At 44.0% G+C, this 15,830-nt stretch overlaps 1 protein-coding gene across 3 annotated transcripts; it reads right to left on the bottom strand.

The window, feature by feature from the left end:
• Window positions 1-263: 263 nt before the first annotated feature.
• On the bottom strand, window positions 264-14,326 carry DHX40 (DEAH-box helicase 40). 3 transcript variants are annotated; one of them, XM_085240866.1, is made up of 17 exons: window positions 14,079-14,325; window positions 13,782-13,927; window positions 12,198-12,317; window positions 10,896-11,126; window positions 10,634-10,700; window positions 9,925-10,056; window positions 9,032-9,131; window positions 8,484-8,570; window positions 7,784-7,966; window positions 7,264-7,344; window positions 6,505-6,662; window positions 4,344-4,458; window positions 3,947-4,055; window positions 3,544-3,638; window positions 2,949-3,018; window positions 2,289-2,517; window positions 264-737 (listed from the first exon to the last, which is right to left on the bottom strand). In XM_085240866.1, the coding sequence occupies exons 1-17, from the start codon at window positions 14,215-14,217 to the stop codon at window positions 598-600; spliced, it is 2,202 nt and encodes a 733-aa protein (XP_085096992.1). In that variant the 5' UTR covers window positions 14,218-14,325; the 3' UTR covers window positions 264-597. The 3 variants fall into 3 exon arrangements, 2 of the variants coding, with proteins under 2 accessions (XP_085096992.1, XP_085096993.1); XR_014887577.1 differs by having other exon boundaries at window positions 594-737; window positions 2,289-2,438; window positions 14,079-14,326; XM_085240867.1 differs by lacking the exon at window positions 12,198-12,317.
• Window positions 14,327-15,830: the final 1,504 nt, after the last annotated feature.

The following is a 15,830-nucleotide window of genomic DNA, read 5'->3' as shown; positions in this document are numbered from 1 at the left end:
TAAGTTATCCCTGACCAAAAAAAATTATATGAAAACGTTTACAAAATGTATTATGTACAAAGACATCTTCACCCCAAACCATTGCTGTACACAGCAGGAATATACGGTTGGAAGAAAATGCACATGGCAAATGTCCTTTTGAATCTGGAATCATCTTGATCTATCATTAAGAGAGCACTTCCTCTGTTTTCCTTAGTATCAGATAAAGAGGGTACAGCCACAGCCGTACAAGGTAACATGGACAAAAAGTGACAATCCCACAGTTTTAAAAAACAAAAACAACTTTAAGAAAGTTTTATTAAAAGGCACTGAGCCCTTCCTAAGTCAGCTAAATGCCACAGAATTGGCACCACAGTAGGTATTGTGTCTTCATCCACATCTGAAGCCACGAGATCGTTGCCTGTGACACATGGCAACAAAGTTCAGCTTGGTAACTTCTCCTTACAAAATGCAGGAAAGATGATCATCTCTGCACGCCTCAGCAGTCCAACTTACCACACAGAACTTCTCCATCATTCCAGATAGCCATTTTGCTCTATGCAAACACAGCCAGAACAACTGCCTGTCCTAATACTGGGAGCAGAGCAGTCACAAGCGTTAGCTCGCTTCTTTCAATGGGCCACTTAAACCCTGTGCTCTTTGCTGCTTTCTCTCAAGATAGCGAGCTCGGGCATCCTGAATCGATTTATCATCATTCCTTTTCTCCAGCTTCTTGGCAGGGCTGTCTTTGGCTCCTTCTGTGGGGAGAAATAGAAACATATACTATTCACATGCAAAAAGAGCATTACAATTCTTCCTATTGGTACAATGTCAAAAAAAAAAAAAAAAAAAAGACAATTCTAGATGTTTCCCAAGCATCAGTCAGTCATTCAGACGTCTTTCAGAGAGGACAGACAGTACCAGAAAAGGGAGAAAAAAATAAATAAATCATGCTTTAAATCCCGTGTCAATATTTGCAGCTGGGCTCATCCTACCCAGAAGTATATCTTGCTTTTTCTTGTAAGAGTTACTATGCATCTTTGTATTCTTGCAGTCATTTCTTCTCTAAATTCCACATCTCAAACTCAGATTCAGGTAGAAGGACAGCAATGAGAACAGGAAGAAAGTTTACAGAAGAATAAAGAATAAACTATAAGTTTCTGGAGGTAGGAGGGAGAGGGAGGGAAGGTAACACACAGATAAAGCAATGGGAATACTGCTGTTCAGACATCCTTAGAAATGCATCCACTGAGCTAAGACCTTGGGAGCATATTTTTTCCCAGAAGGAAAGAAAAGCAGGAGACAACTTTCAGGTTTTGGGTGGGTTTTTTTTTGGTTTGTTTTAGAAAAAGCACTAATTCAAAGCTTTTGTCAGCCTTTCAAACCCCCATTTTTACTGAAGCTGGAACAGTTCTAAGGATGATCTCAGGTTCAGTTACAATCGCCAGGTAAAGTCAAAAAGCTAAGGGAGATAAGGAGAACTAAGGTTACTCTCAGCTCTCTGGACTTAGGATTAATAGATGAGACTCCCCCCGTTTTCCAGCAAGTCAAATATCCTTTCCATCAGTTTTATCAACCAAATCCAATTTGTATTTTTACTGTTCAAGTGCCTGTTTTATACAGTAACACAGGAGAGAAATAGTTGCTGGTCCCAGCACAAGAGTCTACAGTTTTTCCATTTTAAGGAAACTGAAGAGAATTTAGATTGCTAGTGCTGTGCTGTACATTACATTAACGTTTTAGAAGGGTCAGCTCTGGAGTAAAGAGGCCCTTTGAACATCTGGCTGCTCTACAAAACCTGCTGACAGAAAAATCCAAAGAATGTCAAGCAGCCAGATCAGTTAGCAGTTTTAATTAAATGGCAATTTATTCAAACATACGGCACTAAATTTATAGTTAGGAAGAGATCTTCACCAAAATGAGATTTTTTTTTTTTAATAGTCCTTTAGGATTTTCTCCCTCAGGTCAGTGTTATTTTTAGCAACTCCTAATTTCTATGACTGGATATCCTCTGCAAACTTAAAATAGCAGACAAAATGCTTTTATTCCACTCTTGGCTAAGTTCTGCTTCTGTCAGCAACACTAAACCAAAAGGAAGAGAGTGTGGAAAGGACCAGTAGGCAAACACCACTACATGCACAAAAAGGAGGATTATATAGCAGTCAGACAGGAACAACATATATCAAAAATGTGAAGCACATTAAGATTAACACTAGTCCAGAATGCATTTCATGGCACAATACACACATCTGTTCAACATAACCAAGAAAACTACGTGTAGCATAGGTGTAGACTAATAATGTGCTTACCACACTGCCTTCTGAGGTCCTCCTTATGTTTCCACCTGGTTATTTCCTCTTCAGTTACTTCTTCCCGTGCCACACTGCTCAGTTCATAGGCATCAATTTGATGCAGCCTGGGCAACAAGTCTTTCACCCACTCGTAGCGAACAGGACACACTGTCCGGACATAGATTTTGGATGTCACTGTGACATCATGGAAGATAATCCACTCAAGTCGAGTTTCCTGGTTATATAACTTAAAAACATAAAGATTATTTCAAAACTGATTAAAAAAAAACAAACAAAGGCACTCTCAATGCAGTATCTTGCAAAGCTTTAGATCCAGGAGTGAGGTAAAGCTGACGTTACCTTAACTTTTCAGAGAGAGAAACTGCAGCAAGACTTGTTCAAAATTGCCCAGGAAATCCAAGAACAGCCAGAGGGAAAGTTCAGCCTATATAGCACTCGTTTCATAAACCGAACATTTATCTGATTTGAAGATGCAAGTCTCTTCCTCACTCTCAAAATTAATACTCCTCCTTGTGACACTGCATCAGTGTTTCTCCCAGACATAAGTTACCACAAATCAAACCAAGAGGAGGAATTTACATGCACTCTTCCACGGAGTTTACACGGATTCCTTTTACAGACCTTTTGCTACATTATGAATAGAACTTGGCAACTTACTGTAGATGAAGGATGGATATAGACTATGCTGCCACGTCCGTCCATTGTGCAGAAGGTCCTGGCTGCAGATCTAAAAGGGTTGTGAAAAATTTTATGTACTGAATCATGGTTTGCTGTAATTAGACAGCAACGCAAAGCTAGTCAGCAGCAAGTCAGCAGCAGCAGAGCTGCTGTATTCAAATTGTGAAGGAGGGGAAGAACCTCCCAGAATTAAGTGCACAAAACAGATGAGGAATCAAACACATCTATCTAATGTACAATAGTAACATTGTAGGTATTGCAACACAATGAATAGCAGGGTTTGAGATTGCAGTCTTTGACAGTCATGATAATTTGACATCCTCAAAGTGTTTTAACCTGGAAGTAGTCACCAGCCTGCAAGTTCATTTAACAGATGTTTTAAAAACTACTGCTCCAAGGAGTAAGCAACTTATCCAGAGATGCAATGAGGGTTAGAAGGCCGAGCATACTTCCAGCCCTGTGCAGCTACTTTGCTACTTTTAACAACAGCACACTGTTGCTATTCTGTTTCAACATGCAGCTACATCTTTTAATAGTATCTTTTCCCGTCAAGTTTTCCAAGATTATTACTTACCTCCTTGCTACATTGATGAAGTATCCTGCACACAGACATCTCCTTAGTAGTTCAGTTCTAGAGCCTTCAAAAGTCTCTTTAGGGAAGTCTGGCAGCTAGATGAATAAGAAAATAACTTGAGTACGGATCTTTGCCAAAGAAAATCTCTCTGTAATCCCTCCATCCCACAGATTTTACACTCTAGGTTTCTCACCCCACAGAAACCGTGAGGAAAGGAAGAAAACACTCCTTCCTGCATGTTGCCACCCCTAGACACGTTGGTTACACAGCTGCAGCAAGATGCTCTAGCAAATATTAAGTGAACTTGTTTCTATTGGAGAAAGGTATCAACCATCTGACCAAGTTTCAGTACAAATCTTAAATACAAACTTGCATCACTATGATTTACAGTGTATTTTTTCACCTGTTTCAGTTTACTGGTTATTTCCCGAAGTTGTTTCTCCACACTAAGAGCAGATTTTACAGCTCTCCAATGGATCCAGTATTTGTGGCACCATGCTGAAGGAGACTTGCTGGGAACAGAAATACTTGTATTATAAAGCAGCCCTTTGTAAAGTGAAGGCAGAAAGTTGCCTGTATTTTTTGTCACAATCGTACAAAGAAGGCAACCTTGCACAACCAGACACTTTGTTAGTTAAAATAATAGGTGTTTTGATTCAAATTACAGATCACAATAAGAAATAAATCTGCAATTACAAATGAGAACATACACTTGCATATATGGAATGTATTTTAAAACCATCAGCAGCTGGGAGCTGTAAGCAATACAAAGCCAGTTGTTGTCAGGAATCATTTTATACCTTGCTTTGCACTGTTCAAAAATGTTTAAGAGGGTTGCAAAGTCATTGCATCCTCCCACTTGCGAGGAAAGCTCCTGGTGTTGAAGTTCTGCCTCCTTCTGCTTCTGAGGATCACCTGAGGAAATAAGTTACATCTCACATTAACAAAGTCATTTTTATTTATCACTCCTCTTTCTCCTGCAAGCCTATCTCCAAAGTGCGGGATCTTTATTCGTGCTGCACTTACAGTTCTTCCCTCCCTTCCACTACAGAGTAACAAGAATATGTAGATGCCACTAAATCAGCCATTAATCTCATCAGTTAGCACTAGAGATGAAGACTACCAGTCTCCATGAGAAGTTATGTTTAATGCTCTCTCGTAGTCAATTCAGATGCCAACATGAAAAGATCAAGGAGAAGCAATGCTGAACAAACAGCTCACAGGGATCAAGCAAAAGCTTTGCCCTGAAGCAAACACCCCAGCATAGCATCTAATCTACAACTCTCAGCTTTTGTTCTGTACTGTAATAACAGAGGTCTTAAAAAAATAAGTTTAAAAAAAAATAAAATAAAAATGTCCTCCATGAATTAAGTGGGAATTTGCCTTCACTAAACACTAGGAATGTACAAGGTAAAAGCAGTATTTCCAGAGTGTTCTTCCAAGTTCTGAATACTCAAAGAATTCCTTCCCCAGTACGATCTACTCCCCGTGGCACAGAGTGATTGGCAAAGGCATACTGCATTGTGGCTGTATTACAGATGACAGAAGTTTGTGGGTACTATGAATGAAGTAAGGGGGCCTGTTCATACCCATATCACACATGAACAACCGTCTTCAGAATGGAAAGTCTGTGTTTGTGTCCTAATGTGTGATGCAGAGCGATGACCATGTGTGCATGTGCTGGCTGAACAGATAACAAGTGCACATTGCCAGATGGAGGATGGGAAAGCAAACTCACACTTGTGGCACTGGAAAGACTCCTGAACAGAACCAGACTATCCATACTATCAGCAGTGTCCTCAGCCCTGCACTAATGGGTACAGTTAATAGACTACAGAGATAACTGGACATGAGCCAATGAGTGACTTGAAGGGACAAAGGTCTACCACAAAGACTGTGCTACATACAGTCTTTACTCACTTGGGGGTGGGATGTCATGCTGGAGGATCAAAGTGAAGGGAAAATGAGATGGGGAGGAGGACAAGGGAGACTGAGATTAACATCTGAGAGAGGTGCTAGGTCAGAATGGCAGCAAAAATCACCTTTCCCATTTAGAAAAACACTGGAAACTGAGGTAGTTACATACTGAGCTTCCCACTGTAACTTGAAAGCTTTAATCAGTTAAACAGGTGTGAACAAATAAACCAATCTGTAGGTGACCCTATTCCTTAAAACATAATTAACCAGTCTATCTGATCTATAATTAGACCAACAGCAAATACCACCAACAAAACATCTGCTGTGGTGTGCTTTTTGTCTTTTTCTTTTTTCCCCTCCTCCTTTTGCACAGCTTTCCCTCTCATGACCTCTCAGCAATCCATTAGTTACCCATATGTCACTTCACAGCTCACAGCCTTGGAAAAAATACCACCCAATTCCACGCTACTTTGGACAATGGCAATTCCAAAGTCTTCAATTCCTAACATGCAAAACGCCCTGCCTACAAGAGCACAGAAAGCTGTAGGAACATTAAGGGCACCTGTATATTTGTTCTAATCTTAAGATTCTTCCCTACAGATCAGCCTCTGGGAGACAAGGCACTGCATTTGAGGAATCTTCCTCACACTGCAACATACAGGTTATTTAGGGTATTCATTTAAGGCAAATACTTAGTCTCTAACAGTGTTGGACCAAACTGAGGAGACCAGCTTGCTCCCCAGCAGGGTACTTTTTGTCCTCAAGTAAAGGCTGGTTCTACCACTGTTCAAACTGCAAAATCAGCTCCCATTTGAAAACCCTAAGATACATCTCAGATATGAATGGCCTCAAACTATTAGCACAGAAAACTACACATGATAACACAGCCCAGAAAGTCTGCCCAAACAAACACAAAGAATCTGTAGAAAAGGTCTCCAAATGAGACACTCCAATTGTGTGTTGCCTAGCCATTGTATGAGAAGTTCCCATCCAAGCAGAATTCCCCACCCATCCAAAGATGCTTTGAGGTAAGGGGCTTCCTACCTGGACGAATGAAGACATTTTCCACAGACAACATGGCTGCAATGGGAAGCAGCATATCTTCACAATCAAGAGAAGCAGCTTTTATGACAGCACAGGACAGGTTGGGAGGGAGGGGAAACTGCACCAGGAATTCACCCAGTCTCGTCACGTGGCCTCTCCTTATCCCAGGAAAAAGATCCAAACACCAGATTCAACAGAAGTAGGTTTAAATGTAAATCAGAACGTGCAGGTACAACGTCAGCCACCAAACATGGATAAAGAGCAGAAAAGACAAAAAGTATCACCTTCCCTCAGATTGCCTATGCGCCTACCTCAGGGCAGGCAAAGCTGCTTTTTTAAGTGTAGCAGATACTTAAGATTTTTTTTTATTTATTTGCAAGAAGAATTCCTGGAAGCTAAGGATAAGATCTCCCTTCCTGTCTCAAGTTCTTGGATGGGCCTCAGAGCCACTGCCTCAGCATCTTCGTCATCACCACTCTGGGATCAGGAACTATTCATGGGGAGTTGAAGTAATTTGTACATGGTTACTCAGGAACTCTGGGGCAGTGCAAAGAAATTCATCTCTCTCAAGTTCTAAGCCATGCTCTAACCCTAATTTTTTTACAATGAGTGTACTAAAATCCAGTAGCTAACTTCCTAATGAAATGAGGAAACAATCTATTGCTAGGGGAAGTCCTTAAGCCCACATGAGTAACTCATTAACAATAATTGAACCATTAAATTTCAATTCATCTAGTTACCACACCCCTTCAGTTTTACCTGTCAATAGCATCACACTGGTAAAGTTGTTTGAGAGCTTCTAAAATATGCCTTTCTTCAGGACGGTCCAAATAGGGAAATCTACAATAAGAAATGAAGTAAAAATCTAACTGTTCAGATTCTGTTTAACTTTGCTACTTTTCATATTTATTAAAATACTTTTGTAACCTTCCAGTAGAAACCACTGACCACGGTATGCACTAGCAGTCTCAGTATACGGGTGTGATAGCACGTACAGCCTCACGGTGAAGAAGTACAATTAAATACACATGGAACACTAATGATTTCAGAGATGAAGAGGCAGCTTCAGCAGAATCTCACGATGAACCTGGGCTCAGGATCCAATCTGTCATTAAAGACTCTGAGAGGAACAGAAAAGCTGACAAGCTGATTGCACTGCACCATCACACTTGGCTGGGGACCTAATCCTGGCTCCTGCCAACGGGCAGCCAGTGCCTGTGCTGCCCTGCCTCTGAGACTCAGGAAGAAAACGATAATCCCCCCTCCTCAGAGAGGTTACCTTATGACATCATGCACAGAAAGGCACTTCAAGGTCAGGATCACAGATGTCAGGCTGGTTCTCTTGATCTCGGGAACCGTGTGATCAGGCATACACTGCTCCCAGAATTCTGTGCTGTATAGCCGGTAGCTCTTTCCAGATGATGTCCTGCCAGCTCGGCCAGCTCGCTGCATTGCTTCACTCCTGCCAAAAAAGAAAGGCAGGGAGGGGAAAAAAATAAGAAAAAATTTTAAAATGAAGCCAGTCACAAACAAACGAAAACAGATCTTGAGCCATTCTGGTATTATCCAAAGCAGGTAATGATGACAAACAATACAATTTCTGTGCTTTTATATGGGAGGCATAATATGACGTGCAGCAACTGAGAAACCCAGCTATACAAGAAACACCAGAACGAAGAAACGTTATTATGCAAAGGAAGACTTTTTTTTTTTCCTTTCTTTTTTCTTTTAAACTTCTCTGAATCAGGCTGTTATATTCTGCAAACATAAGACACTAGTCAGGAGACAGTGCATTCTCAACTCCTTCTTAATGCCTGTATCTTTAAGAAATGATGTGTCCTGAGCCACTTCTTAAGCACCAAATTAAATGGCTTTGTGCCCCCTCTTTTTTGTTTCATTATTTTTTAAGAGCATCTGATACACAATATTGGCAGAGCAACTCCCAGGAACACCATGTAAATTACCTTTATCAAACTTACTTTGAAATGGGAACCACTTCCAGTATGTCCAAGCCAACTCGGGGGTTATGATTCAACTGCTTCACAAATCCACTGTCTACTACATACCTGGAGAAGATTTGTGATTTGTCAGAGAAGAAAACAACAGAGGTCTCAACAGACTGACATGCAGCTGCCACATGCATTCAATCAGAGTCAGAACACGTTTCTGCTACAACTGCTACAAAAAGGGAGTTGCAATCTGCTGGCTAGCTGCAGCCCTGCCATGCTTCAGTCTACAGGATGTTACAGAAAATACCTCCCCGCACCCAATGAGATTATGCTGACTGAATGGAGCTGAAATTCAATTTCAAACCAGGTTCCAACAATATTAGTCATCTGTAAGACTATCCAATAGCATCAAGGGTTTTTTTTAATCCACCACACACACACACACACACACAGAGGCAGCAGGTAATTGCTGGTCAGGCACCGAAGCAGAAGGAATTCAGATAAGCTCTTCCAAACCTAGTACAGCTTTCTGAATTATTCCCTCTGTTACACCTTTTGTGAGGGACAGGAAACAATACCTGACTCCTTCGATGGTCAGAGATGTTGCAGCAATGTTTGTAGATACCACACACTTTCTGATTCCTTTGGGAGCTGGCAAAAATATTCTCTTCTGTTGATCTAAAATGATAGGCAGTCAGTAAAACAATGCTCTGACATTGAATCATGTCCCTGACACTAAACAAACTTCCTCAGATGTTTAGTGAAATTCATTTCAATGAAATTTGAAATGGAAACACGAAATAGTTCAAGATCTTAGCATGTTAGGAATCAGAGAGTTTCTGAACACTCATTCAGCCTCCTGATCTACAAACTGCACCTACACATTTAAACGCTGCACTCAAGATCATCCAAAAATACAGCAGCTGTGTTCAACAAAGGGCAAAGTGCTTTGTTTTTTATCTCTTCAAAATTATCTCTTGTATTGTTGCCAAATATAAGAGTGACTCACACTGATAATCTATACTTTCTATATTGTGTAACTCTGTACTCTTTCAGTCTTCTGTTACTGGTCAAATTTTGTCTTTGACAAAATACTGGTGGTGTCTTTCCCACATAAAATGAAATGTGAGGACCCAAACAAGACACCTGACCTTTCAGAGTTGCAACACTTCATTCTAAGTTGGAAACCTGGATACGTTGTGAAGCCATTCCTGCCATTTTCACCACTTCCAGCACATAGGAATTTTGGCTAAAGCTTTCTGCGCCAGTTCAGAGAAAGCTCATGTTTGTTTAGCTCAAGAAAATGACAGAAACAAAAAAACAACAAAATAGAAGAGTGCTACAACAAATGGATTAATGAATGCCATTTCTTCCAGTCACAATGAAAACATTGGGTAAGATGCTGTTTGTAATAGCTCCTGCAGATACCATTTACAAGAATTAAGTTCCATATAATACTACATGCTCTTACCTGTTGACATTGACCCATACAATGGTAAGATAAGCAGTCCCTCAATAGACTGATCATGTACTTCATACCGGTAATCAATAGATTCTGCTTTCTTGAAAAGGAGATCACAGGCTTTTTCTATCTCAATTTGACCTAAAAAAACACGTAAGAGCATTTAAGTGACCTATTTAACTACAATTGTCTTCCTCAGTTGCAACACCTCTGCAAGACTGACTTGAGAGTGTTACAGTCACCCAGCCCACTGCAAGAAGGAAGCAGTATTTATGAGTTAGCTTGGTGGTGACAACCCAGTCCTTCCACACTGCCTCTTACTGAGGATTTTCCTTAAAACATAAATGCACTGTGTGTTCCTGGTCCATATGCTGATGTTTTTGGTTTTTTTTTGAGATACAGAATTTTCACCTTCTTGAATTAACATCAAAGCAAAATCACACAAATAAAGAGTAATCCTGACACAATATAAATGCAGAGTAAAGAAAAGAACACATACCAATCCTGTAAATATTTTCCATATCTCATAGGGCCAAGTACACCTACACATGCTCTAAGAACTATCATTTGAAAGAGTTGTCTGTCACTCTGCAGTTTTCTTTTCTCTACTTACTGCTCTGAGGCTGACTGGAAAGTCATTGGAAGGCTGCACTGTTTTTGCTGATGTTGCAATACTCTGCCTGAAATAACCATCAGTTGTCGAAATAAAAATTCTCACCTGTCAGAAAAACCAAGATGTCACCTTCTGCTTCATTTAAGTGGATATCCAATGTCACTTTTACAGCCTGAAACAAGCAACAAACAAGCCAACATCAGCTGTGAATACTCATTCAAAATCCTCACAATACTAATTGTTCCCCATTATCATGGGAAGATGTTGAGAACACAGCAATCCAACAGATGATTCTTGTGGTCTTACACTGACAATAATCATACTAAGAGCAGAGAACATGACACAAATCAAGCAAAACAGGCCAAACCTCTGTAACATATGCAGAGCTTCCAGTGTCCCGTGGGCTGAGTAGGTTGCAGAATATCTCCTTTACTGGGTAACTTCTTCCTGGAATATGCAGCACTGAGCAATGCCCAAAGAACTCTGAGAGCTTATCCACCTCCAGGGTGGCTGACATCACCACTACTTTCATTTCTGTCTTCCTGCCTGGTGGCTTGTTCTCTAGAAATAGTTTCTTCAGCAAGCCAAATAAAATATCCTAACAGAAAACAGAAGCAATTTATATTAGTTCCTCAGTCCTTCTAGAAGTGCCTGATGAAAGGTTTCCAGAATTTAACGTTTCGTCAGCTCTTCTCACAGCCTATAAATCAAATTCTTTGCTTTTCATTTTTATACTCACATGGTCAAGTCAATTGCAAGCAACATCTCACACCAACTAAAAAAAGTCATCATCTTCACCCAGGATGCTACTTGAGTGTGCACCCTCCTTTGTTCTACTACTTCTTGTTATGACTTCAGTAAGTCTATTTTATTGTGCACAAGAGAAGATTAAAAACCTGCTCCTTTTAGTTACAGGTGTTGGAGCAGTGACTTCTTACATCACTCTTGCTCATTTACTTGCAATACCCTCAGATGGCCAAGGACAGAACTTGGATTCAGAAAGCATTTTGCCTTTTCCCCAGCCTGAGCCACAGATTGTTTGCTTTCTTCCATTCTCATTTCACACTCCTTAGGACTCTGCAGACATAGATTTCCTGCTACTGGCAGTTCTTTGGCTTCCTCACGTTCCATCTCATCCATCCAACATCTGTGACTCACAACACAGACTCGTGAGGACTGGGTCACTTGAATCCCACTTTGCTTGTCACAAAAGGGTCAGACTGACATTTTGGTACTTAGGTTGTCTAGATACTTCATAAACCCAACGACCATAATCTCTTAGAGCAGTCAGACACACACCCTATAAAACGTTAGGCCTTGCAGTGAGAGAGATGTTTCAGAGCCTTCCCTGTTAGTGTGCAGGTTTTGTTGCTGTTTTCAAAAGTACAGTCGAGTTAGTGTTAACTGTACTGACCTCAAAACCCTGACAACCCTGGGCAGGTGCAAAATGCCAGCCAAGATATAACTGCTGCCAAACAGAACAACAGCCACAACAATTCCAACTGGACTACAGGCAGCATCTTACTTTCAGGATACACAGCATGTAATAAGCCAAGCAGTGATCCTATGCTCTTAGGACAACAAAAAGGTAAAGCACTTCTACCAATGAGTTCCAAATTCCCCCTTACCAATACCAAACAAAACTGGCATTCAAGAAGCCAACACTCACAGTGCTGAGGCTCCGCTCATGGGCTTCATCCAAAATGATGATGCTGTACTTGCTGAGAAGGGGGTCTGCCAATATATGCCTCAATAAGCAGCCATCGGTCATATACTTGATGGCAGTCTCCTGAGAAGTTTAATTAGACATTCAGCTGCTGTGCTGGATATTTACAGCTACACAGATCAGATATTTACTCAGCACACACACACTGACATTGTTTCACACGTGCTCAGGCACATCATCACTCATGCTTGGCAATGATTCATTCGTAATGTTCTCAAAAACCTGATAAAATGAATTATAGGATATACATCATTGGGCTGCTCAAAAAGTAATGCCTCCTGTTTTATTATGCTGGCCCAAGATACTGGCAGAACTTCCCACCATTATTCCATTACATGCTGTTGCTCTGCAACAGATGGCAGCAGAGGGGCAGACTGACAGAATGGTGTCTGACGTGGAAGTGTGTAACTGCACCCGCTGACATTCATGACACTTGCTGAACTTGGATGGACACCAAGCAGTGGATGTGAGCACAGTGAGGCACACTGTGGACAGGCTGAGGGAGCTTGGCTTGTTCAGCCTGGAGAAAAAGAAGACTGCGGGGTGACCTCATTGCAGCCTTTCAATACCTAAAGGGAGCCTAGAGGAGAGGAGAATCAACTCTTTGAAAGGGATGATAACTGTAGGACAAGGGGAAATGGTTTTAAGTTGAGGGAGGGGAGATTTAGGTTGGATGTTAGGGGGAAATTCTTTACAGAGAGAGTGGTGAGGTACTGGAACAGCTGCCCAGAGAGGTTGTGGATGCCCCATCCCTGAAGGTGTTCAAGGCCAGATTGGATGGAGCCCTGGGCAGCCTGGTCTAGCATTAAATGGGGAGGTTGGTGGCCCTGCATGTGGCAGGGGAGTTGGAGATTCATGATCTTTGAGGACTCTTCCAACCCTGTGATTCTGTGAGGCAGCGGGTGGAGCATCTCAGCAGCGACGACAGTGGGACACCTCCGCTGGTGCAGATTTGTACAAGTGTGGCACAGAGACTCTTGTCTATCACTGGCAAAAACGCACAGCTAATGGTGGTGACTACACTGAAAAACAGCATTTTGCAGCTGAGAATTTGCTGAATCAAATAGCACTGTCGTGCTTTTTGTACCTGTTGTAGTTTCCACTTAAACTATAGAATGGCCTGGGTTGAAAAGGACCTCAATGATCATCTCATTCCAACCCCCTGCTATGTGCAAGGTCACCAACCACCACACCAGGCTGCCCAGAGCCACATCCAGCCTGGCCTTGAATGCCTCCACGGATGGGACATCCACAACCTCCTTGGGCAACCTGTTCCAGTGCCTCAGCATCTTCTGAGTGAAAAAATTCCGCCTAATATCAAGCCTAGACTTCCCTGTCTCAGTTTAAAACCATTCTATCTACCGTATACACTTGTAAACAGCCCCTCCCAAAGGCGGGTAGCGATAGGACAAGGAGGAACGGTTTTAAATACATAGGGGACATTACTTTCGGAGCAGCTCGGGCCAAAAGGAAGCCTCACAGCTCCCCCGCCGGGTCAGCCGCTCACCGCAGCACGGCGGGCCGTACCTCAGAGCTGCAGTCGTCGAAGCGGACCTGGTACCCCACAACGCCGCCCAGAGCGCAGCCCATCTCCTCGGCCACGCGCTGCGCCACAGAGATGGTGGCAACGCGCCGAGGTTGGGTCACCCCGATGGCTCCGTGCTGGGCGAGGCCTGCGGGGAGGAGAAGGCGGGTGGCTCAGGGCGGACACACAAACGGACGCGCGGGACGGACTCGCAGACAGAGCCGGAGCCGCCACAGCGGTGCGGCCCTCACGGCACGGAGCCGCGCCCGCCCGGAGGCCGCAGCGCGCGGGCTCCTCACCTGCCTCATAGAGGTACTTGGGCAGCTGCGTGCTCTTCCCGCTGCCCGTCTCGCCGGTGACGATGAGGAAGGGCCGCTCGCTGACGGCTCGCACCAAGGCCCGCCGGTGGCGGCGGATGGGCAGCGCGCCGCCCTCCATGGCGGGGGGGCCGCGCCTCAGGGACCCCCGGCCCGCGCGGCCGCCCTGTCAGGTAAGCCCCGCCCTCCGATTACGTCACGCCACGCGGAAGCGGCGCCGGTGACACGCGCCTGCGCAAGCCACGCCCCTCGGTACAAAAAGCCACGCCCATTCGTGCAAAGCCACGCCCCTTTCTTTATTCACGTGACCTCTCTTCAGGGCGGTCCCGCATGGCGGCACGCCCCCGTTACTGAGCTGAAGGCTTTGCTTTTCCCCTCAAACCTACCGCGTTGCCCCTTCTAGGGCTGACCAGCGTGGGCAGAGCTCTCCTGAGCCGCGCCGCGATGTGACATCAACGCACCCGCAGCACTTCCCCTTCAGGGCACGCAATGCCGCTGACGCGCGGTGCGGTCGGCACGCAGACCGAGAAGCCCGCAGCAATCCAGCAGAGCTCACTGCAGCACGGCTGTGCCGCCCAGGCCTGCTGCCCGGCACCGAGCTCACACACGCACAGCCTGAAGGTGGCACGCCGTGTACGCGCAATGCACCGAGCGCACAAACCCGCTCCCAGCAGCCCCGGCTTGCGGCGCTGGTGCAGCGGGACGGAGGTTCGCTCGCAGGGAAATCCTCACCTCCGCCCCACTGCTGCTAAAGCCGGGTCCTAAACCCTGTAAATATTTGTTTCTGCCGAAGTCAGGTGTTGCTAAAGCCTCTGTTTGTTCAGTCTGCGCAGCGCATGGCGTGGTAACTCGTGGCTGCTCTCCTGCCCTTACCAACACAGCTGGGGAGCAGTAACTGCAGTAACTCCTCCAGCACAGCACTGCAGATACAGAAGATACCCGGGGTTGTGCTATTTTGAAACAACGTGTGCAAAAGAAATAGATAGAAAGACAAATCCCTTCCCTAAAGCTCCACCAGCTGTCCACCCACTGCAGGAAGAATCATTTCTGTGCAGATCCCAGCTTTGGACAACATGAAGGTGTTCTGCTGGGGTAAATCTGCTGTTCTGGGCTGTGGCAGTCACACAGCAGTGACCTGAAGTGATTTCACTGCTGTTCTGTGAGCACTCGAAGCCGCCAGCTCAGCAGTGAGGTTGCTGTAACCGATCTGCAGCCCTGAGTGCTGAGGAAGACGCAGACTGCTGGCACACACTGGGGTACAAAAGGTTTTTCAGTGTTCTTTTTCATCCTCCTAATCTGGGAATAGCAGGTTTGGGTCTAACCAGCCTCCCAGCAGCCCTGAATTTTGTCCTCCTGCAATAGAGTGCCATTCATTTAAGGATTTCCCTCTGCCTAATAAACATTAATGAATCACACTCTGTGGTTCCCTTGTGATGTTATCTCAGTTTCACAGATGGGGAAAACAGAAACAAATTAAGGGGGCTGAACACACCCACAAATCAAAGGCAGAGATGGGAGAGGAACCCAGTAATCCCACACAATGCCCTGCTCTGAGAACTGTAAAAATGCATCTCTACCCACACAGCTGCTCTGCCTGCCACTGTGCTACACGGGGAAACTCAGTGACTTTCAGGCTGGAAAAAAAGACTGGGATTGCTTTTGTCCTAAGGTTGAGCTTTGTGCAGGGTTGCAAATTACACACAGAGGTGATAGAGGGCTGTAGCTCTGCCAGCT

Source organism: Meleagris gallopavo, chromosome 21, assembly GCF_905368555.1.
Source record: "Meleagris gallopavo chromosome 21, MGAL_WU_HG_1.1, whole genome shotgun sequence".
Lineage (NCBI taxonomy): Eukaryota > Metazoa > Chordata > Aves > Galliformes > Phasianidae > Meleagris > Meleagris gallopavo.
This window is presented reverse-complemented; position numbering and strand designations above follow the sequence as displayed.

Coding starts and splice junctions, on each gene's coding strand:
- DHX40 (XM_085240866.1), bottom strand. CDS start 14,217: ATGGAGGGCGGCGCGCTGCCCATCCGCCGCCACCGGCGGGCCTTGGTG. Junction 7,967..8,483: donor GAAGTGGTTCCCATTTCAAA/GTAAGTTTGATA, acceptor CTTTTTTGGCAG/GAGTGAAGCAATGCAGCGAG. Junction 7,345..7,783: donor TCTGTGCATGATGTCATAAG/GTAACCTCTCTG, acceptor TTCTTATTGTAG/ATTTCCCTATTTGGACCGTC.